The sequence below is a fragment of the Neophocaena asiaeorientalis genome, unplaced genomic scaffold (assembly GCF_003031525.2).
Source record: "Neophocaena asiaeorientalis asiaeorientalis breed wild unplaced genomic scaffold, Neophocaena_asiaeorientalis_V1.1 scaffold166, whole genome shotgun sequence".
Classification (NCBI taxonomy): domain Eukaryota; kingdom Metazoa; phylum Chordata; class Mammalia; order Artiodactyla; family Phocoenidae; genus Neophocaena; species Neophocaena asiaeorientalis.
This window is the reverse complement of record NW_020174933.1, coordinates 2,159,220-2,183,965: the sequence shown is the minus strand read 5'-3', so window position 1 is coordinate 2,183,965 and position 24,746 is coordinate 2,159,220. Positions and strand designations below refer to the sequence as shown.

General features: G+C 35.5%; 1 protein-coding gene across 1 annotated transcript in view; it reads left to right on the top strand.

Annotated features, from left to right (window-relative positions):
* Positions 1–24,746, top strand: part of RYR2 (ryanodine receptor 2) — a 510,734-nt gene that overhangs the window by 150,898 nt on the left and 335,090 nt on the right. Inside the window, exons 14-17 of the mRNA XM_024761485.1 lie at positions 763–884; positions 9,873–10,056; positions 12,398–12,533; positions 22,749–22,844. Coding sequence (XP_024617253.1) covers positions 763–884; positions 9,873–10,056; positions 12,398–12,533; positions 22,749–22,844 — 538 coding nt within the window. The remainder of the gene's footprint in view (positions 1–762; positions 885–9,872; positions 10,057–12,397; positions 12,534–22,748; positions 22,845–24,746) is intronic.

The window sequence follows — 24,746 nt, the reverse complement described above, 5'->3', positions numbered from 1 at the left end:
TAGTGTTGAGTGAAGGAAGTTAGGCACAAATGGTTCCATTTACATATAGTACACAAGTGACCTTTGCTGTTGAAAGTCACGAAGATGGGGAACATTGTGGTGGACGGGGCAGGAAGGGAGCTCCAGGGCAGGTTTTAAGGTGCCATATTATTCTCTTTCTTGATCTGGGTGTTAGTTACGTGGTTTGTTCACTTTGTGAAATTGATTCCGCTGTTCACTTAATATTTTGCCCTTATCTCTTCATGTTGTTCTTTCATAGAATGTTCAAAAACATAAAGCTAACAAAAGATCTAATAAAATAAAAACACATTTTTTTTTAAAGAACTGAGGTGCCTTAGAAGCATTGCTCAGTACTTAATTAGTGAACCCAGCTATGTTCAGAACTACCGAATAAATGGTATCCCACGTAATGTTTTCCTTTGCTTCTTTGTTCAGTTTGCTTAGACTGTGGATGAATCATTGAACATAGATATGTGAAAACATTCTAGTGATTGTTTTTCAAATCAATATATTTATTGATTGGTTCTTTAAAACAACAACTGATTCATCTTTAAAACAATAGCTGAATAAATATATTGAATGACTAATTTGTACAGGGACCTGTGCATATTATTTTACCTGAACCTGACAGCTTACAGTTCCCTTCACCTGTCTTTTGACTCTGTTTACTGTGATGGCTCACCTTTTTGAGTTGCCTACTTCTTAACACCCATTTGAAAAAGAGATATTGGGAGTAATGGTGTTATTTCTGCTTTCATGCAGGCTATTATGCATCATGAAGGTCACATGGATGATGGCCTAAATTTGTCCAGATCTCAGCATGAAGAATCACGGACAGCACGTGTCATCCGGAGCACAGTCTTCCTTTTCAATAGATTTATTAGGTATATTGTCCTTTGTTGTGGTGGTTGTTTAATATTTCATTTTAATTTTCTTACCAGATTTACAAGTAAACAATTCTAAAATATACTATGGTGGTAAATCTCATACAATTTGGCAGTTCTGCAGAACCCGTTAGAAAATGCTAGTTAGATGATTTTAAGTCTTTCTTTGAAATGAATTTTTTAAAAAAGACTGTGGTTTTAAAAATCATATGTGTAACTTATAATTGATAGCTGTATGTCAGAATTATTCTATAATATATCCCTATGCTAGCCCTTTCACACTGGAGGTAGTACAGCCTACATACTTCGTGAGTTTTGAACTCAAAAAAATGATTCTTGCGATAAGTAACCTTTCCCACCCTAATAATGGAAACAATTGCATATCTACAAAACTAAATCAAACTTGTGTCCAATGTGTTCTCTGGGAACATTATACCAATATATACTCTGGTTGGTGATGGATATTATGTATCTCTTTAAGCTTACCAATTTGATGGGAAAAAGTGATATATATGTGTATATGTATTTATTTATAGTAGGTACATATTTACTTATAATTATTTTAAAAATTTGCATTTATGTGAGAGTTGTGAAAAATGGGTGTTGACCAATTTTCTTCATTTATTTTTTTCTTTGTGATTTACCCTATTATTTGATAATATTTCTGTTAGGCTGTTACGAGCTTTTGTTATGTTAGTGTTACTAATTTCCTATAATCATATATAAATTGCAAATATTTTCTCAACTTACTGGTTTGGAAAGATTTTAAAGTGTTTTTTCATCATAGTTTACTCTATAAATCAGCATATGAAAGACCTTTGCCACCCAAGATTATATAAGTATTCACTTAATTATTCTCTGCTTCTTTTATAAACCATCCCACTGTGTGTGTGTGCATTTGTGTGCATACTTTCATGAAATCAAAGAATATGCACAGCATTCGGCTTCATCATATCCTTAGTATTCATCTCACCTCTCTGCCTCATCTAAACCCTAACCCTTTTTAGAGGGAGTAAGGCTTAGAGATGGGGTAAGCATCAGATTCTTATCATTTTTTATGGTACTTCTTGTAATAAATAAATTTTTGACTTTGAAATTATAACTTATTTTAGGATCAGTTCAACTTAGATTTTTTTCCATCTTGTTCTTTCCATGGTTCTTTTTGACTACAGCCTAATCAGTTCTATAAGGATTGAGGAAAATAATCATAAATCTTTAAAATAGTCTGTTTTCTATGTAATTATATACATCAGTGCTGACTTCTTCAACTACAAAAAGACAAATTTTTATTACATTGTGACTTGTGTGGTATTTTCAGAGGTACTATGGAGATTCCATTTGGCAAGCAAGAGCTAAATTAATACTAGAGAAAAAACTGATTATTTGTTTTAAAATATATTTTGTCAGAAAGATACTATATCCGTGTTTAGACTCAATGTAGTGATGGTATGTCTTAAATGGCATTTTGTATGTTGATCGAGATACGATAATTCATCATGGATGTGATTTGCTTTTTGCACATTTGTTCTTTGCTCAAGACCAATCATATTTTTTTTAAAAAAAGTAATGTCTGTGATTTGGAAGCTTAATTTTAGAATCTAATACTTGCTTAATTGATTAGATAGAGAACCAAACATGGGAAATTTGGATTCTGTGGTAAAAGTACTTACTGAATTATATATTTGCTGCTTCATATTGAAATTCAGTTTTTGTTTGGGTTATTTGAATGAAATTCATTTATTATACTTATCTTGATAAAACAGGTTAGTTATATAACCTATATTTAACTATAGTTAGCTCTCTGTATCCAAGGAGTTTGCATCTGTGGATTCAACCAACCATGGATCAAAAATATTAGGAAAGAAATTCCAGAATGTTTCAAAAAGCAAAACTTGAATTTGAACCATGATGACAACTATTTACATAGCATTTACATTGTATTTACAACTATTTACATAGTATTTACATTGTATTATGTAGGTTAGCGAGAGATGATATAAAGTATACAGGAGAGTATGTGTAGGTTATACGTAAATACTACACCATTTTATATAAGGGACTCGAGCATCCACAGATTTTGATATCTGAGAGAGGTCCTGGAACCAACCCCCAGTAGATACTGAGGGAGGGATGATCATTTAAAAAGATTATCTGATTCCCATTCTGATCTTTAATCTTTTTTTCTGTTTGCCTTGGGTGTAAATTTACTCTTTTTTTTTTTTGGTTTCAGAGGACGAAGGCCGACATCATTGATTTGAGACCTTTCTTATGTCACTTAGTGCTAAAATATCTGTCCTTAGTGGCATCTCTCACTCTTTGTTGTGCTGTGTTTCAGTTTCCCTTTTAATTGCTTCTTTGACCAATAGGTTGTTCAGTTTCCAAATATTTGGGGTTTTCCAAAGATCTTTCTGTTACTGATTTCTAATTTAATATCACTGTGGTCAGAGAATATACTTTGTAAAACTGAATGCTTTTAAATTTATTGAGACATGTTTTATGGCCCAGGAAGATCCAAAAAGCAAAACCTGAATTTGCTGCATTCTGGGAACTGTTTATATACATAGCATTTCCATTGTATTTACCACTATTTACATAGTATTTACATTGTATTGTGTCCTATAAGTAATCTAGAGATGGTTTAAGGTGCACAGGAGGAGGTATGTAGGTTGCATGGAGAGACAGGCATGGCTACTCCGAGGCAACCTGAACAAATTACAGCCCTTACTCTGTTGTTGAACCAGGAACAGTGTTATAACTCAGTCTAAGCACTGGTCCCTTTTCTGTTACCTTCATAGCCAAGGTCATACTAATCAACTCAATTACAAGTCCTCTCAGACATTTTCATAATGTTTTCTGTTAGTTGCTCTACCAGAATATGTTCTATCTTGGTAAATGTTCTGTGTGCACTGGAAAATAAATGTTCCATGTGCCCATTCTCCTCTAATTGGGTGGAGTGCTAAAGAATGTCAATTTGATCTAGATGGGTGATAGTGTTGTTTAGATCTTCTGCTTCCTTACTGATTTTCAGTCCGTATGTTCTATTCATTATTGAGAGAAGGGTATTGAAATCTGACTATAATTGGATTTTTCTGTTTCTCCTTGGCAGTTCTGTCATTTTTTTCTTCATGTATTTTGAAGCTCTGTTATTAGGTTCATCAAAAAATTTAGGATATAATAAACTGACCCCTTTATTATGAAATCACCTTTTTAAAATCCCTAGTGATATTTGCTATGACATCAACTTTGTATGATGTTAATACAGCATTTCTGCTCTCTTGTTTTCCTTGGTGTTAGCATTGTATATTTTAAAAAAAATCTTTTACTTTTGACTTACTCTTGTCTTTCGAGTCAAAGTGCATTTCTTTTAGGCAGTATGTACTTGGGTTTTGATTTTTTATCCAGTTTGGCAATCACCGCCTTTTAATTGTGAAGTTTAGTCCATTTATAGTCATACGATTATTGATATATAAGTTTGCCTGCCATCTTATTATTTGTTTAGTATTTGTCCCTTCTCATCTTTGTCCCTTTTCCTTCTTTTTCTACCTTCTTTTGGGTTGAGAATTTTCTGCAATTCCATCTTATCTCCTTTTTTTGTTGGCTTGTTAGTTATAATTCCTTTTTTGGTTATTTTAGTGGTTGCTTAAGATGTTTAGCATACAGCTTTAACTTATCACTGCCTACTTTCAGGTCATTTTACCTTTGTGAGTAATATAAGAACATTTCAATAGTATACTTCTCTCCCAGTCTTTGTGATGTTTTTGTCATACATTTTGCTTTTATAGATGTTATAAACCCCACACTACATTTTTATCATTTTTATTTAAGGTCAGTTAGATTTCAAAGAGATTTAAATAATAACAAATGTACCTAATATTTTGTGCATATATTTACCATTTCAGGTGTTTTAATCTTTATTATTTTTTTGAGGATTTGCATTTCCTGTGAGTAGTTTATCTTTATTCCCAAAGTGCTCTTCTTTTAACGTTTCTTATGGTGTAGGTCTCCTGGAGATGGAAACTTTGGCTACTGTATGTCTACAAATGTCCTATTTTACCTTCATTTTAAGTGATTTTTTTCTGGGTATAACATTCTAGGCTGACTCTTTTTTTTTTCTTTTGGTTCATTGATTTTTCTTCTGATTGATGATTATATTTTATTCTTCTTTACCTATCTGGTCATTTTTGTTTAGTTGTCAGACGTTGTAAATTTGTTGGGTACTGGATATTTTTGTCTTCCTGTCAATATTTTTGAGTTTTTCTGGGAGGCAGTTAAGTTACTTGGTTAAGTTTGATTCTTCTGGAATTTGCTTTTAGGATTTTTGGGGTGGGTGCAGATCCATGTTAAATCTAGGGCTAATTATTCCCCACTCTTGAGGCAAGACCATCTGTATACTCAACCTGAAGCCCCATGAATTACGAGGGTTCCCAATCTGACTGATGGGAAGAGGCACCATTTCGCATCCCGTGTGAGTATCGGTTACTGTTTTCTCTAATTATTTCAGAAGGCTTTGTTCCCTGCCCTGGGTAGTTTTCTCACGTGTATGTGTTGATCAACCCTCTGCTGAATATTTGAGGAGGACCCTCTGTATTTCTTCAGAGTCCACTCCTGTATAGTGGTCTCCTCTCTGGTACTGTGTCCTGCAAACTCTAGCAACCTTGGTCTCCCAGACTCTCAGCAATGTCTCCTCAACTCAGGGAGTCTTCTTTGCCTCATCTGGGTTCTCATACCTGTATCATAGCCTAGAAATTCTCCTAAAGCAAAGTGGAGCCATTGTAGGACTCACCTTGGTTGTTACCGTATCTATCCTTTATCTCTTGATGTCCAGTGTCTTGAAATGTGTTCTTCTCCAAATATTTTGTCTTGTGTTTTTCTTGGAGAGGGAGGAGGGTTGTTTCACTTTATCTTGGCTGAAAGCAACGCAGATGTAGTTGACACATGAAATTCGTATTTTGAGATGCGATTCCATGTTTCCTCTGGCAAATGTAGTCTAATCTTTGCTAGTTCTATATTGGTATTTTTTTTCTCCTTCAGATTTCTAATCACAAGCCCTTCATCAAACTACCATGTTTTCCTGGTTATCCAGCATCTCCTTTTAAAAGTGTGTCTCTTTCCTTTGATCATGTAACAGATGCTATTGATGAAGATAATGAGTCTGTTTCTCTTTTCTACACTTAACTGACCTTAATTATGTATTAGTTTTTCAAAAATTAAATTTTAATTTAGCTTTATTTTTTTCTGTTCTTTTCTTTCTAGAATACTCACCTGCTGGTTATATTATTTTAATTCATCATTTTTATATATATTTCTATATATATGGATTTTACTTATGTGCTTGTTAATATTACTGAATTATTTGAATTCCTGAATTTATATAGCTTAATGTAATTTAATATAGCTTCTTTAATATAGCTTAGAAACTTTGAAAAGTTTTACGTAATTACAGAACATTGTAAAGCGTATGTTATTTTAAGTAACATAGTTTGATCCTTCTATCACATTCATAAGAGCACTAAAAGTATTTAAAACCTCAATATCTTTATAATATTTTACAATATCCATATATTTTTCAAAGTAAAATTTTTCAGGTATTCATTTTATTAATGTAGATTTATATACTATTAAGAGACTCATTTAAAAAATGTAAACTCAGACCTTTCTTTTTTACTTAGAGTGGAAGTTGAGATCTATTTTGTTTTTGTTCATTTGTATTTTTCTTACGCAGTTTATTTTCTGTGACCCTTCTGGTCTCTTTCCGCAAGGTTAGGGTAGTGGTGGTGGTGGCGTGTGTGTGTGTTTGCATTTGTTTTCATGTATAGGGGAAAGGGTTCTATTTTTCTGCACTGTTAAAAAAAAAAAAAAGGTCTAGCTTTTTTTCTTCCAGGTATATTAATAAATGTATTCTTTAAAAAATTTTTTTTAAATTTTTAAATTTATTTTTTATACAGCAGGTTCTTATTAGTTATCCATTTTATACACATTAGTGAATAAATGTATTCTTGAAGTAAATGGGGGAAGGGAGGAATGTATGTTTGTAATGTGATTTAATCTTCAAATTATAAAATCTAGAGCTGGGATTCATGGCTTTAAGTTTTGTTGTGACATAGCATGCTTCTACCACCGTTGATTTCCCCTAATTATTTTTTTTCTTTTTTTTGTCCTTGATAAATTAAGATGAAAAATGTCTCTTTATTGGAGAGTCCTAAAACTTGTAATCATTAACATTTTTTAAACTTTTTATTTTATATTGGAGTATAACCAATTAACAATGTTGTGATAGTTTCAGGTGCATAGCAAAGTGACCCAACCACACATATACATGTATCCATTCTCCCTCAATCTCCCCTCCCATCCAGGCTGCCACATAACATTGAGCAGAGTTTCCTGTGCTGTACAGTAGGTCCTTGCTGGTTTTCCATTTTAAATATAGCAGTGTGTACATGTCAATCCCAAACTCCCTAACTATCCCTTCCCCTCTGGTAACCATAAGTTCGTTTTCTAAGTCTGTGAATCTGTTTCTGTTTTGTAAGTAAGTTCATCTGTATCATTTCTTTTTTAGATTCCACATATAAGGGATATCATATATTTCTCTTTCTCTGTCTTATTTCACTCAGTATGACAATCTCTAGGTCTATCCATGTTGCTGGAAATGGCATTATTTCATTCTTTTTAATGGCTGAGTAATATTCCATTGCATATATGTACCACATCTTCTTTATCCATTCCTCTGTCGATGGACATTTAGGTTGCCTCCATGTCTTGGCTATTGTAAACTGTGCTGCAATGAACACTGGGGTGCATGTATCCTTTTGGACCATGTTTTTCTCTAGCTATATGCCCAGGAGTGGGATTGCAGGGTCATATGGTAGTTCTACTTTTAGATTTTTAAGGAACCTCCATACTGTTCTCCATAGTGGCTGTACCAATTTACATTCCCACCAACAGTGTGGGAGGGTGCCCTTCTCTCCACACCCTTTCCAGCATTCATTGTGTGTGGATTTTTTGATGATAGCCATTTTGGCTGGTGTGAGGTGATACCTCATTGTAGTTTTGACTTGCATTTCTCTAATAATTAGCAATATTGAACATCTTTTCAGTATGCCTCTTGGCCATCTGTATGTCTTCTTTGGAGAAATATCTATTTAGGTCTTCTGCCCATTTTTTGATTGGGTTGTTTGTTTTGACGATATTAAGTCTCATGAACTGTTGGTAAATTTTGGAGACTAATCCCTTGTCGGTCATATCATTTACAAATATTTTCTCCCAATCTGTGGGTTGTCTTTTCATTTTGTTTATGCTTTCCTTAGCTGTGCAAAAGGTTTTGAGTTTAATTAGTCCCATTTGTTTATTTTTTAACATTTCCATTATGCTGGAAGACGGATTGAAAAAGATATGGCTGCAATATCATTAACAGTTTTAAGAGTCTTGGATAGCATTTGTCTGACAAGAGGCGCTTCTCCTGGAAAGCAATTGAATGGTTACATTTCTGATAGCAGATATATTCAACCTAATAACCTAAAAACTGACATTTGCTATTATTTCTCTTTAGGTTTGAAAATGTAGATATTATATTTGAATTACTTTTGAATTTTATTTACTTTTGCATGATGGGATTTGAATTTGACTTTGTTATATTTATTCAACTAGAATTAATGGGTTAAAATGTCTAGAACAGCAATGTTACATTGCATATGAGTATTCATTTTAGAAAGGGAGAAATAGTTTTCTTCTGACAAGTCATTTCTGTTGCTTTTTGGGCATAGAAGGCCTTGTAGAGACGGCAAGACAAGGTAATAGATGAATTTCATTGATATACTTGATTTGGAATTACAGGTGGAAACTTTAAGATAGTCATGCAGTTTTACTATTTGAACTGTTTATAAAGCTGAAGTATAATATTCCAAAATTATTAGTAATATTTATGTAAATGATATATGTTAAATAATGGCATCATAAAGTCCAAAGATAAGCTAATTTTTCATTTATAAGGTTTTTATTGTTTTTTAAAATAAAAATTGTAATGCAGTCAGATAACTAGAAAGAAATATTTCCTTGGAATAAAATATTGCCGAATAATTTTGCCAATGCCGAGAGCAGAAAAGGAAGTATAATATTTATGCATCAAATTTTGTCATGACTAATATGAATGTTACTATATCAACTATAGTAGAGGCATTTTCCCATTCTTTGATGGTATCTGTTGGGTAGTTTTTTACTGAGCTTTTTATTTTTGAATAATTTTGATTTACAAACATTATGCTTTAAAGTGTTTCTTTCCAGATACATACAAAGCTATGAGTTTTAAAATTCAGAGTCTCAGAAGACCAGCCACTTAACACATTTACATGCCAGTCATATGCTTTTCTTTAAAGGTTAGAAAATGCAACTCGATGCTGTTTCTTAATCTACTTCTTAAATGCATCTCTTTCAGACAATGGAAAAACATGTTAATATATTGTTTTCTGATTAATAAGTGAATTTTCTAAATTATTATCATTGGGATATACCTTTAAATTGGCAGGAATTAGGCAGGATGGCAGTGAGTGTCAGTGATAGCATAGCAGTTAACGGTGTTTATGCCAAAAACAAAACAAAACAGAACAAGTAAATGTGAGAATTATGAGCCTGGGAAATTGCATCTCAAATGGTGAAGTATATAGTGTTTTAAAATGAAAATCAGATGGTTTCTAAATATTGAGACCATTGGTTTTGTAGGCATTTGTTCTCCAGATCCTTTAGATTTTCTTCTAGATGAGTTTCTCTTGATACTGGTGTTTTAAATATAGCATTATATATACTTGACGGAATAGAACATTTCTCATTTGAATATATTCATTATTTTTGTTTGAGGAAAATTAGGGCCTTTCTTATATGTTCCTTTTGCAGGCATATAGGGAGAGAGAGTAAAGCTTTCAATCATCTATAGACTAAAAAAGAATAAAACAAAATTGTGAATCACTGATGTGGAGAAACATTTGTTATTTATTTTAGGGGCCTTGATGCTCTCAGCAAAAAAGCGAAGGCTTCCACTGTAGACTTACCTATAGAGTCTGTAAGTCTAAGTCTGCAGGACCTGATTGGCTACTTCCACCCACCAGATGAGCACTTAGAGCATGAAGATAAGCAGAACAGATTACGAGCTCTAAAAAATCGGCAGAATCTCTTCCAGGAAGAGGTGAGTTTCTACCAATGATCGTTTCTTTTCTGTCTTTGTCTTGGGGAAACAACTTCTTGGTGGGGAAGACTCTCTATCTATTTGACATCTGCATTTTGAGATATACATGAGCAGGTGTAAGGGAACGAGGGAACCAGGCCTTGGGGGAATCCTGCAGCAGTTTCTATTTCTCTCTCAGTAAGTATTAATTTTAAAAGATTACACTCTTTGCTTCTCTGGCAAAAGACGTTTTATTTTACTCTCTGCTCAGCTTCCACTCTGATCATTGTTGCACAGTAGTTTGCTTCATGCTCGTTATATAAAAACAGACTCTCAAAAGCGTCTAAATGGATACAGGCTTTGGAAAGTACAAGGGTTTTCAAAGTGTTCAGCAGGTTCCTTGGGGCTCCTTGGAAATGCTTCAGGATCCACTGGAGCTTTGCGTTGGGGATGGAAGTTGCCTGGGAGAGGGCCACCTGGGAGGCAGGCTGCAGACTCCCCTGCTTGGACAGAGCACCCCCATTTTTTCTTTTTGCATATGTTAAGATTCTGTGTATGATTTTATTTTCCGGAAGTTCCCCTGCTAAAAAGAGCTCAAGTGCATATTTTATAGGCAGAATAACAGAAGGACCAAGTGATACCTCTAATGGTCTTGATGCTAGTGTCCAAACTAGTACCATGTATTCAAGAATTTCCGTGGGAGGATGTCAGAGTTGAGCTGGCACATCAGGCCAGAGCAGCAAGTGTTCCCATTCTTCTCAGTGCCCCCTGTATGTGGGTTAATGCATTTTTCTGAGTGAAAGTATCTTTGTAAAAAGTATTTAAGAAAAAAGGTTAGTGGACATGGTTGAGTTCCCATAGTTCCTAAATCTATGTTCTTCTAGTTTTAAAACTGTTTCCTAATTTTCCATCAAAAGCCATTGAAACGTACATTAATTTTTGAGGATTTTTTTCACTGTGTACAAAAGAAATGACCTATCTAGAGCTCACAATGTCATGAAAGCACAGGAAATGTCAACATAAACCTATAATAGCAACATGGAATCGTTTATTGGGATCATTTCTTTTTGTACATGCCAAACTGTTAGGTATACTACACTTATTTAATATCTAGAAAAATAAAATGAGATATTGGGCTGTGAAATTTTGAAATATTGACTTGGATTAGTGTTTTTCTCAATTTCTCATATAAGACAATCTGAATGGGAACCTAGAAATGTTCTTAGGGTCATAATGCCTCTTACATTCTTTGTGTGAAGTAAGTTAATTTATTTTGTCAACTCTTTATAGCTCTTCCTTTCACAGGCTTTGCCTCATTTTGACAACCTTGATCTAGAAAGCATAATTTGAAAAGTAAAAGCATAATTAAAAGCATAATTTGAAAAGTAGCTTCTTACAAAGTTCTGTAATGAATTTTTGATTTGCTTTAAAGATACGTTTTCATGAGCTTTTCTTTATTAATTTAGTATATCTTCAGTTTACTGTTAAAAAAGAATGATTGATGATGATGATGATGGTGTCCTCCCTAAAAGTAAGGATCTGCTCTTACGCTTTTGCAGGGTAGGGGAAAAAATCATTTTCCTCTACTCAGGTTCATTGGTTGGGGCCCTGCAGTTTAGACCGACAAAAGATAGATGTACAAGAGAACAACAAATAGATTATTAATGTGTGCACCGTGTGTATACATGGGAGTACTCAGTGATGGGTAACTCCAAGGAGTGGTTAGAACTCAGGTTTACGTAGCATCTTAACACAAAGAATAATAAATTCGTAGGGAAGTGATAAGACGAAAGGAATTTTGAGCTTGGAGGGGCAACACATTGTGGGAAGGAAATATATGGGAGAAACTAGTGGACAGTAAGGGCTAGTTTGATTTGTAGATCAAACATCGTCTCAAGCATCCTCCTGCCCTTCCTGGTGGAACAGAGAAGGGTAGGAAATTTTTCGTGTCCGCTTTTTGTCAATTGCCTTCAGCCCAAAATAATCCTTGTGCCCAAGTGGCATATTTTGGGGTGGCACACTCTGAACCCTTTCACTTACGGTAGAATATTGTTATGATGGATTCATCATTCTGCTATTAAGCCTTGCAAATGTAAGTATGAAGTACATATTTTTATATTGTTCTGCTTCTGTTTGAGAATAGCACTCAGGATTTAAAAACCACTCGAATCATTTCAAGAACATTTTATTTCACAAGCAAGTGTGTTTCTTCCTGTCCTTTGAGTAAACGAGCTCAATGTTCTTTATGATTAACAGACTTACTTTGCGCCAGGCTTTTTAAAAAAAAAAAAAACAGCTTAGCATTTTTTTTTCCTTGTGAGCAGAATCGCAGTTTCTGATGGGGACTTTTCTACCCTTCCAGGGAATGATCAACCTTGTGCTCGAGTGTATAGACAGGCTGCACGTGTACAGCAGCGCTGCACACTTTGCGGATGTCGCTGGGAGAGAAGCAGGGGAATCTTGGAAATCGATTCTGAATTCTCTGTATGAGTTGCTGGGTAAGAAGTATGATTGGGCTTTCAAGGCACCCGACTTACGTCTATTTAACATGATCGTGTAACAGTTACAGCAGCTTTATAACATGCTTCTTAATTGAGGCTTTCAAGTTTTACTTTAGTTGCACTAAAGTCAATGATGTTTAGTATTTAAGCCCATCTCTGAGCGTGACAGGTGGCCAGAGCAGTAGTTTTGCCTTTGGTTAAAGGGGGCGAGTCATCTAGGGGTGGAGATCTGTATCGGCAACTTCTAGGTAACTTGGCATACGCTCAGCAAAAATTGCAGTGGTATGATGCGTTCCTGTTCACGCTTTGCAGACATTCATAAGGTTGTTGGATGGCTTCAGTGTGATGATGTACGTCAGAGGCTTAACATTAGCATATCATTGTTCCTCTTATCATATATGCCCAACTCTTTTGGATACTTACGTTGTCATCTTCTCCCTCGTTAATATAGTCATGCTTTCTTCTTCCACTTCTGTTTTTGTTCTTGTTGTTTCTGCCTTTTAAATATGTCTTAGAAAAGGAACTTTAGTTAGAACTGTTGGATATAGAAAGGAAAGTTCTGGATTAGCTGATAGAAGGCCGTAGCGTCATGGTTATTGCAGATACACCCTTCTCTTGGTTTCCTCATCAGGAAATGGAGGAACAAAGTTTCTTTCATAGTTGCCTCCAGGCTGAAATGCTACATTCTGTTACTTCACCCATTCTTTGAACCCAGCATCACACATCTCATACATTGGTAGCCTCCATCTCTGGTGCATAGACGGTGCTCAGCAGATGTTTGAGATGTAAACACCTGAGACCGTGTTGCTAGCTGGCTATTGTGAGGTTTCTGGTTAATCTCTGTGCTTCCACTTCTTTTCTCCACCAATCTTTATTTTAGACTCTGAGAAGCCCTCACACACTTCCTCATGCACTTTCATTGACTCTCTGATACTTGGTGTATAACTTCTTCTAGTCTTCGGAGTACTCAAGCCCCACGGCTGGTCTGTCCCTTCCTTTTCACCTGTGACTTCAGCCAATTTATCTCTAGTCATTCGGCATTATGTCCTGCCTGTCTTTACCTCCAATCCAGTACTATCCCTCCAGACTGTCTAGAATTATTTTATATCAGAGACTTGATATACAGGAAATATATATTTCTATTTAAAATATATATATTATATTAAATATGTATGTATGTATACAGCATATATTTCTTAAGTATATGCATTTATTTCCTTAATTCTTTACATCCCATTTGATTAAGGAAGGATTTAAGGGAGGTATTACTTAAAATTGACATAATTAGGACCTCCTAGAACTCACATTATAATGGAAGATAGCATAATAACCATATATGTCAGTAAGAGAGCACACAGTGATTTCAGGCAATGAATGCTTTGTGGCTTTTAAACTAATTTTTTCATGCAATGAGAGACATAAATTCTGAATGTACTTTCCACGTGTACACACACACACACACACACACACACACACACACACACTCTTAACTTTAACTTCTATAGTTTCACACTGCTATTCCTCAGAGGGTTTTTGTTAATCCCCTACCCCCGTGTATGTGTGTGTGTGCGCGAGTATGTATGTGTGTGTGTATATATGTATTATATATGAGGCAAAACACTTGAGAGATATATATACATACATATATATATATATCTTCAGAAAAGCTTCCTTTTCTCTTTTATCTGTTTTCTCAAATATCTTTCCTCTTAATTGCTTGTATAGTCTCCTGAAGGGGGCATCCTTGTTAACAGAGACTGCTTGGAGTCCAATGGACCTGGGTTTTCATAGAAGCTTCATCCATTCATCAAAGATTAATTGAGTGTCTGCTAGGGGATATGCCGTAATCTGGGCAATGAGGTGCAGTTGTTACCAGGATGTAGTCCCTGCTCTCATGAAGCTTATGGTTGAGTAAGAGAGACAGGTGGTGTACATAGCAAAGCTAGCCACAGTGCTGTACAGTTACTGCCTCAACCATCTCAGTACACGTTACTGTTAAATCATGTTAGTAAGTGATTAGTAAAAAGACTGATAAATTTGACTACATGAAAATTAAAACTTTTAGGATAAATAATATCATTACAAAATAAAAAACAGATGGGAATTTTGTAAAATATTCAATCTATATGAAAGACAAAGGCCTAGTTTCTGTAATATACAGAGTTTTCATAAATGTATAAGAAAAGGGAATATCACCTAATAGAAAAACAGACAACAGATGGCAACAGGTAGTTCACAGAAAAATGAATAAAATAATAAAAGATTCTCAACATGGCAAATAAATAAATGGAAATTAAACTAATAAGTAGAGATCATATTTCACTTATTAGATTGGCACAGACAAAAAAATGGTAATACCCATCATTGGTGAAAATGTTGCGAAGCATCTTCTTGGTGGGAGTATAAACTGATGAAATTCAAAAAAACCAAACAAACCTCGGTCAACAATACACGTAAAACTTTAAATGTATATATCCTTTTACTCTCAGAATTTCTACTTTAAGAAGTGTATTCTAGAGATATATTTGTGCAACTGTGGAAAGGATGTCCACTGAAAAATTGTTTATAAGTAGCATAAAATTGAAAACAATTTTTCTATCAACAGGGGATTGGTTACATAAGTAATAGTATACCTATAGAGTGTAAAACTGTGTTTTTGAAAATTGAGATAAGTATACCATTGGAAAACTGTATGAAACAGGTTTGGTTTCTGGTCTTTTTAGTATGGCAATCTAGGATATGGGGTTAAGGGGAAAAAAAAGCAAGATGCTTACTGTATGCATAGATAGATTCCAGCTGCATAAAATTAAAAGTATGTAGAGACATATACATTCTTGTATATATATTGGACATTTCTGAAAGGATGCACAGAAAGCTGTTAGGTGGCTGCTTCTTGGGGGAGAGATCTTTTATTTTTCTGTGTGTTCTAATGAACATTTATTCTTAACCTATTTACATGTATTACTTTTAGAATTTAAAAAATAGGTAACAGAAATGTGTAATGCTAGATAATTGATAATGAAAGGAAAAGTTAATATAGTCATTCCAGTTGAGTTAAAAAATAGAATATGTCAGCGCATATAAAGAGAATCTTTTTCAGTATATACATGGTAGTTTTAATAATGGTTGTTTCAGGTGAATAGAATTATGAGAGATTTTGTGGCTTAAATGTTCCTTTGACCACTCTTGATAATCTGTTTTTATTGTAGTGAACACTGATTTCATGCTCAGGAAAAAAATAGTGAATAAAATCTTATGTTGACTGAAGAACCATCTGACACCAGTAGTTTTTACTGAAGTGAGTGTAATCATAAGATAGGTAGACATGTATACGTAAGTGTATATTTCACCTTGGCTGGAGAAGTCTCAGATCGGCAGTACTTGGAGTTCTGTGTGATATTTATATCTCATTGTCCCTCTTTACCCAGCTATCAGAAAGTTTGCTCCAAGTATCGTTAACTTCAAATTTATTAAGCCACCTCCCGATTCTTGCAAAAAGGTAGACAGTAGGTTCTTTCATGAGGTTATGTGTGAAATAAACCTTCTTCTTTTACTTCAGCAGGTTTCTTTAGCATGGAGAGAAAAGGGAGAAGGTGGGAATGATAATCTGTAACAATTTAAAAATTGGACGTGGATATATTTAATATGTGTTTAAGTGGAGAAGGACAAAGGCAGACTTATGAGCCTGCCATCTGGAAGACCTAAGGATCTCATAGACACCGATGTTCATAGTTTGAAACGCATCGCTGAGGCATGCTTTCATACATCTTTTCTGACATCCACACAATTAATCTACAGGAGGCTTGCGAGCCAGGATGATTTTCTAAAGATGTCCCGAGAAATGCTCTTTGGCAAATTCTCCCTATGATTACTCATGTTATGAAAATTCAAAGTATGAAACAAACAGGATAGACAGCTACTCTTTTAGGATGGGAGAAGTTACCAGTTTCTGAGTCCTTAATAAAATTGGCGCGAGACAGATTAACAGGAGAAAAAGAAATAGATTTTAATTCGTGCCCGTGGAGGTCATAGAAATGAGACCTAAGAAGTGGCCAGAGCAGGCAGCTTCTATACCTTTTAGACAAAGAAACAATAAATTTGTGAGGAATTGACAGGACAAAGAAACTTGGGTTTTGAGTGCCCAACGAATGAAGAATCTAAGCAGAGTTTGGGCTTTGGGTTGTCAATTATAGAAGTAACAGGGTTTGTTTATAAAGGTTTCTTGACCCAGACTCCCTGTTTCTGGTGGTAAGCTTGTCCTTATACCTCCAGGTGCAGGAAGTGTAAATGAATCTTTCATGTGAGAGATTTATTTCCTGCTTTCAGGGAGACAGAAAGGAGGGTCAGAGTGTCCCTCTTGCTTTGGCCATTTCTTAAGTAACTTTAATTCAAAATACTCAATATGCCATAGAGGCACATTTTGGGGCAGCCTACTCTGGGAACCCACAGACCACACTCTTAAATTCTTCAACAACATTCTGAGGGTTTTCTTCATTTTGTTTGTTTTTGTTTTTTATGGTTTTCAAGATTTAGGAGTGTTCACTTGTTAATCTGAATATTATAAATACCTTTCTGGATTATAGTTCTGTTGCCTCCTCATTTGTCTGTGCTGTTTAAGGCCTATTCACTTAGTATCTCTAGGCTTTGAAAGTAAACTCCAAGAGGAAACATAGTTTTATTTCCTGTGTGTCTCCAGCACCTAGAACAGTGCCTGATACAAAGCAGGTAATCAGTATTTGCTGAATAAATTTTAAAAGTGAGAGTTATCTTGGAAGTCCTTATATCTCAGTCCATCTGTAATTTTCTGATTCTGTTAGTATTTTGAGAAATTTTGAGTCAGAGTTTAAAACACAAAAGCGTGAAGACATGGGGATGTTATGGTACTAGTAAGAAATACAGAATAGAGTATTTTTAACAGTAATGATTTTTCAATTAAATGCCAATATTACTTGCATTTCATATTCTGATTGATAAAAGTTTAAGGATTTAATGAGTTACTCAACACCAAAAGAAGTTTGGTTCACTGAACTAGCACTTCCATCATATATGCGCTTAGTTCAGAATATGTTTATAGTATTTAAATTGGGACTTGCCTGGTGGCGCAGTGGTTAAGAATCCGCCTGCCAACGCAGGAGACACGTGTTCGAGTCCTGGTCCGGGAAGATCCCCCATGCTGCAGAGCAACTAAGCCTGTGCACGACAACCACGGAGCCTGTGCTCTAGAGCCTGCGAGCCACCACTGCTGAGGCCACACACCACAACTACTGAAGCCCATGCGCCTAGAACCCGTGCTCCACAACAAGAGAAGCCACCGCAATGAGAAGCCCGCGCACCCCATCGAAGAGTAGCCCCTGCTCGCCCCAACTAAAGAAAGCCCTGCATGCAGCAGTGAAGACCCAATGCGGCCATAAATAAATAAATTTATTTTTAAAAATATATAAATAAATTTTGCACTTAAGACCAAAGTTATTCCGTAAGAGCCTGGATGCTATTTATTCCTTAAGAAATAACATACCTCCTAAGTTTCAGGCAATGTGCAAAAGTATAAAAAGACAGAGCGTCAGTTCTAAAGGAGCTTAGAATATGCTAGAAGGAGACCTGCAAACCACTGTAGTATATTCACACTTTATTCAAGCTTATATTTGCAGGGCCAACCACAGTGCCTGATGCATTAACGTTAATATTTCTTTTTTTTTTTTTTTTTTTTGCGGTATGCGGGCCTCTCGCTGTTGTGGCCTCTCCCGTTGCAGAGCACAGGCTGCAGACGCATAGGCTCAGCGGCCATGGCTCACGGGCCCAGCCGCTCCGCGGCATGTGGGATCTTCCCGGACCGGGGCACGAACCCGTGTCCCCTGCATCGGCAGGCGGACTCTCAACCACTGTGCCACCAGGGAAGCCCTAATATTTCTTAAATAAATGAGGAAAAATAGTATGGCGGGTGAAAGGTCTTAACTTTCTTCCAGACCAATTAGGCAGAAATAACAGAGTATTTTAAGGTATAGCATGCATGAAACGACATTTGTCTTGAGTTTGTTTCTGTACATTGAGGTACAATGTAAAGTTGCCATTGTTCTTTGGCCATGAGAGTGGCGCTCCGAGCCATCTGATAACTACTACCACTGTCAGTATTAATGGTATTGTTTTCCTTTCCCTTTTTAAAAAGAAAGTAACTTTGTTGTGTTCTTTAACTTAAAAATGAATGCATCTTCATGATAAAAAACTTAGATAATTGACCAAAAAAAGAAGGTAGAAACGACTTTTAAATGTAACCACCCATTTTGGGGTATAACCTATAAAAAATATTTCTTTGACTCTAAATATAACATTAAGTACACGTAAAACATTTCACACACCCACGTCCATACATAAACAATAGCAAATCCCTGCTAGTGGACATTAGCTGTGGCCTCATTCCCTGAAGGTTTAGTTGACTTTGGTCCATGTTCCAGTTTCATGGACTGGGGCGGACTTAAGATTTCCCTTTGATGTCTGTACACTTAGGGGCATTATTTGGTTACACTGTCTCCCACTTGCATGCTTCTTCCTTATTATCTGATGTTTCTCTGAGGTTACATAATATCTTGCTGCAGACCGTCACCTCCTCACTGGTTCGTACAAACTTCCATTCTTAGCCAGCCTTTAGTGAGTTATTTGTTTGCTTGTTTATTTATTTTACAGAATTTATTGTGGCTTCAGAGGGTCGCTGTGCAGAATCGTATCACAGAGCGTGACCCTTTTTCCTCCCAGCTCCATTCATTCCTTCCCCCCACCCCCCATTTTAGAATAAGAAAATTTCCCCTTTTGACCCGGGGAGAGCTCTCCCACCCTTATCAATGTTCCCCAAGGTCTGTTTCTATCCCAGCAGCTTATCATGATCTATTTCTCAAAAAGTCAGCTCTCATTCTCTAAGAAATATTCTAAAAAACTCAATTTCTCCATTCTGCGCACGTGCCTATCGAGTATATACATTTACTTCACCAAAATGGGATCGCAGTCTCAGTGTTCTTTTATAGCATTTGTTTCCACTGACTTCTGTATTGTGGACATCTTTCCTCGGCAGTGACTGTAAACCTTCATCAGGCTTTAGTGGATGTACTCCACCCTATTGAAGGGATGTGTCATCATCTATTTAGCCCACACTCAAGCTGTTTCCAGTGCTTTGCTATTATAAATAGTGTTAAGATGAGCTTTCTTGTATTTCTCTGTATGTTTTTCCATTACTTCAGAAACTCAGCTGATTTTTTCACGGGTAACTTGCTGAACTATAATAAGTCACACACTCTGTTTATTTGGGAAACATGCTCTGCACGTGTACACACATGCACACACACATAATGTTCAGGAGGCATTCTGTTTCACTGAGTTCAGTTTTCTTTCGATTAGAAGTACATGCAGAGTCTATTGAGATCATCATCTGTTTCATGTGACTTATTAACAGATTTCCTAATACATTTCTGTCTCACTGGAGTACTGAAGCCCCACTTGAGTTAATGCTGCTAGTGCACTGCTGAATATGGTTGTAAATACCATCCCTGTATAAGACTTTGGGATCTGCTTTCATAGGTAAGAGTTCCCGCTAGTTTTCCTTTTGTTAAAAATTGTTTATTGGAGTCTAGTTGATTTGAAATGTTGTGCTAGTTTCTGCTGTACAGCAAAGTGAATCAGTTATACATATACATAGATCCCCTCTTTTTAAGATTCTTTTCCCATTCCCTCTAGTTTTCTTATATGCATACTCTCTTTGGTAGGCACTGATATCAGAGTTATACTGTCTTTGTAAAAAAGTAGGGAGGTTTTCTTTCTTTACTTTGGAACAGTTTATTATAGAAATGACTTAATTCTTGAATGTAAAAAAAAGTTTTTGGTCTTTGACATACTTCTCAGTGTTACTCGTGGTTTGTTACTCTATTTAGATTTTCTTCTTTGGTCAATTCTGGTGAAAAAAGATATATTTGGAGGCCATCCTCTTACCTAAATGTTCAAAAATTCCAGTACAGAGATATATAAGGTGGCTGTGTTTATAATTCCTTTTTCTTCTTAACTTTGTTCTTTTTCTCTTTTCTTCTTGATTAATGTCATTGGTATATAGCTTATAGTTAAAAAAAGAATCCTTGACCATATTGATCAATCATATTTCAATTTATTACATAGATCACTTCTACTATTTCTAACATATTAATTTCCGCTTTTATTGCTCTCTGTTTTTCCTATTCTACTAGTATTTTTGATATTCTTTTTGTATATTTTGAAAGGAGTGTTTAGTTAACATTTTTCACCCTGTTAGCGATTAAAGTGTTTAGTTTATTTTTCCTTAAGTACAGTTTTTACCATCGACCACTGATTGTATAAGGTAGCATTGCTATTTTTGATGTTTACTAGATATTCTAAAATTGTGGTATTGATTCCCTCATTGACTACAAAATTATTTAGGAGAGAGTTTAAATTTTTATGTAGGTTTTATTTTTATTTCTGCTTTTCTTACTAATTTCATATTTTGTTACATTGTTGCCAGAGAACATAGTCTGTACGCCATTTTTGTTTGTAGTAAGTTTAATGAAGTTTTCTTTGTGGCTTACTGTATGATTTTCTTAAACGTTCCATGGTTTATTAAAAGGGTTTATTTGTGTGTTATTAGTTTCTTCAAGAATTACCTTATCTGTAACATTTGACCTCTAGAAAATAGTTAATATCTTTAATTTTAAAAACCAGAAGTCAAAATTAAAGGAGTGGGTTAAATTTTAAACAAATGAAACTCTACAAAGGTTCAAAAACTTCACCGTATACTTTCCCCCAGTTGCTGCTGTTCTACAGGTATTCCTACAGGTTAAAATTAGAAGTCCCACTGAGCATATAGGACTCCTCATTCCTTTACTACACCTCATCCTTGACACACTTGTCCCTCTGTGTGTGTGTGTGTGTGTATGTGTAGCTGTTTCTTCTTGGTCCCAGAGCTGGAAGAGAGCCTAAGTAATTGAATACATCACGTTGTAATATTTGTACAAGTGTTATGGGGGCTCCATTCACAAAAGAGCTTTTCTCACGCAGTTGCAAGAACTGAAGCCTTCCTGTCTTTTCTGTCATTATTTCTTTTCTTACTTTCAGGCCAGGTAACAACTTTTTGGGGGAGGAAAGAGGAAATGTGAAGGAAGTCTTTAAGTTTAATTGAACTCTGTTGCTACAGGGTCTCCTTTGTTTTGCTCTTAACAAGGAGATGAACAGGTGGTATTCTCAAACTTCAGTTCTTCAAACTGTTTCCTAGCACTACCAGATTTGAAATAGTGATTTTTCTTATAGCAACATCTTTTTCACATTAAACATATTTTTTATATAAAAATCTCATCAGCCCTTTATAAACAGTTATACAGTTTCTGAACAATCTTATGGGTATAAGAGTAGAATTTACATAAAATATTTACCACATTTGCTTTGAAAGAAGTGAATGATTTAGAAACAATAAAAGTTTTAAATTGAGTATATCAGTTGGGTTGAAAGAGATCCTAAGGGTCACATAGGAATTTCATGTAAGATGGGTTATTTGGTCAAAGAAGTGTAGAAAAACACTAGGTTAAGCAAAGTTAGAATAGATGACTTTATTGCAGGGGTTAGTCCTTAGAGTCTTTAATGTGCATTGTGAATCTCTAAATGGAAAGAAGAGATACAGGGGGAAAAATGGTTTTCAAACTTACTAGCCCTCTGCCCTCCCATCCTCTTTTTCCTGTAACATTTAATGATATCTCTTTGCATGTCTGTTATAGTTACCAGTTCTATCTCCTAGTATTTTGTGCCACATTTTCTGGTAAACTGATGTTATCTTAACTTCTTCATTATATAGGTGAGAAAATTGAGCTCTAGGGAAATTAAATAATTTAGTCTTACAGCTAATTAAAAGAAAAGAGTATTAGAATCCAAGTGAGGAAACTCCCAGGACACTGGTTTTTCCATTACCTTTCATTATGACTTTCCAATATGAAATGTTACTTTCTCAAAATATAGTCCTTCTAATAAGCAGTATTTTTTTCAGTCTCCATTAATAAATATCAATTCTTTTTTTAGTGTCTCAATTTTTGTGTATGTATATATGTGTGTATTTGCGTTTTAGGTATAAAATAAAGGTATTTTGTTTTCGATCCAACATTTTATGGCTACTATTAGCTTACTTTGGTTTTGAACTAGAAAATCACGTAACTGTGAAATCTGCTTTTTGTTTTGCAGCGGCTCTAATTAGAGGAAATCGTAAAAACTGTGCTCAATTTTCTGGCTCCCTCGACTGGTTAATCAGCCGATTGGAAAGACTGGAAGCTTCTTCTGGTATGTTTTCCACTATCTCCTTTTTATGATATATTTTTCCTTTTTTTTTTTTTTTTTCTATTTTATGTCCCTTAAGACAATAAAAACTGAGATTCAGTGCAATATAAACGTTTTCCTTTTACTGGGTTAGAAAGTTTTCTGATTGCTAAAATCATTGGTATTTTCATTAGTTATTTCTGAAAAGCAGTCTAACCGTATCTTCATTTACATTTAACAAAGAATGAATTTCGGAAAGCCACTGAAGAGCCAGAATTCCCATTACTTTTCAAGTCAATTATTCCTGATGTACTAATACATTAGTACCTTACAGTACCATACAGGTAAAAGGATTGGTTTGGGTGAATTGTTTCTGTTCTTTAAGTGAATTGAATTTGAAAAAAAAGGATTGGTTTGGAATTCACATTTTTAACTTGTCTTCAAATGATTATGTGGACAGGTTTGGAAAACAAATTAGTTTTCCAAATCATGTAGCACAATAGTTTATTTTAAAGGGATTTAATAAATACCAGTAAACAGTCTGCATCATTGTAAAATAGTTAAAGGCAATAAATCTGATACGTCTGTCTCTAACAAGTATGTTACTTTTACATTGTTGTGGAGATGTACCTGTGCTTACCAGGCCTGCCTGAACTCTGGTACCGCAGATTGCCTCAGGGACACCCCAAACTGAATCTATTGCTCCTCCACCTGTTTGCCTAGTGTTCTGTTAGCTGCCCTTCTATAGCACTACTGCCCATTTCTGTTATTTATTTTTCCTCTCCATCTCCTACATTAGTAGTGAACTCCTTGAAGGTAGGGCCTCGGTTTTATTGATCTTTGTATTCTCTGGACCTGCCATACCATCTGGCACTTAGTAGGGGCTTAATAGTATTTGTTGATTGAATGAATGACAGTTTGAATTCACTTAATAATATACCTGTCAAGACAGAAATAATTCCATGACTTTTCATGATGAAGACCCATTCAGGGACAGGTTTGTTGGAATTGAATGGATAGAGAGGTAGAAGAACAGATAGCTCTGGTCAAAGGAGGTTCCTTTTAAGTCGCAGAGTGAAATTTCAAAGTTTAAGATTCAGGAACTTAATTCTAAGTTAAGAGAAATTTGAGTAACAATGAGTTCTGACGCATTCCTGGATTGTTGGGTGGCAAAAATAGAAAAGGAGATTGTTGAGGTAAAAAAGGTGCAAGAATTATAAGACAAGGGTTTTCAGGGTATCACAGCATGAATGAGATGACTATGAATCAATATGGAATATATTCAGTAAGGAAAAACTGAATAGCTACTAGGAGGAAGTGATCAAATAGTAGTAAGATGATGGCAGGGATTGCAAAATGGATAACTTCTTCGTTCAAAGCATCTAGAATTGTTGGAAAGCTCCAGTAGATACAAAAAGTATGCTGGTCTCTTTCCTGGCCCATGGAGTATCTGGAAAGAGAAAGGAACAGAGCAACCTTCAGGATGCAGTATGAATTCTGGGCAAATCAGCTGCTTCACTTTTTAAAAAATGCACAGCAAAAAAAAACTCAAAGGAAAAGAGGAGAGAGAGAGAAGGAAAGAACAGAGCAGAGCATCCTTTAAGCTTGTTACAGGACCAAACTTGGGTTCGTTCACTGGGGTGCAGTAAAGCCAGTCTACCGACACTGGGCTGTGGTGAAGGAAAGTGCAGCGTTTATTGCAGGACACCAAGCCAGGAGAACGGGCAGCTCGCTCTCAAAAGACCCAAGCTTCCCAGTGGCTTTCAGGGAAGGCATTGTGAGGGAGAGGGCTGCAGGGTGTGGGATCAGCTCATGCACGGGTCTCGGATTGGTTGGCATCAAGGTGAAGTTTCAAGCATCATCAACCTTCTGGTTTCAAACACTGTTGAGTATATGCACTTGCGGTCAGCAATTTTCATCTCATTG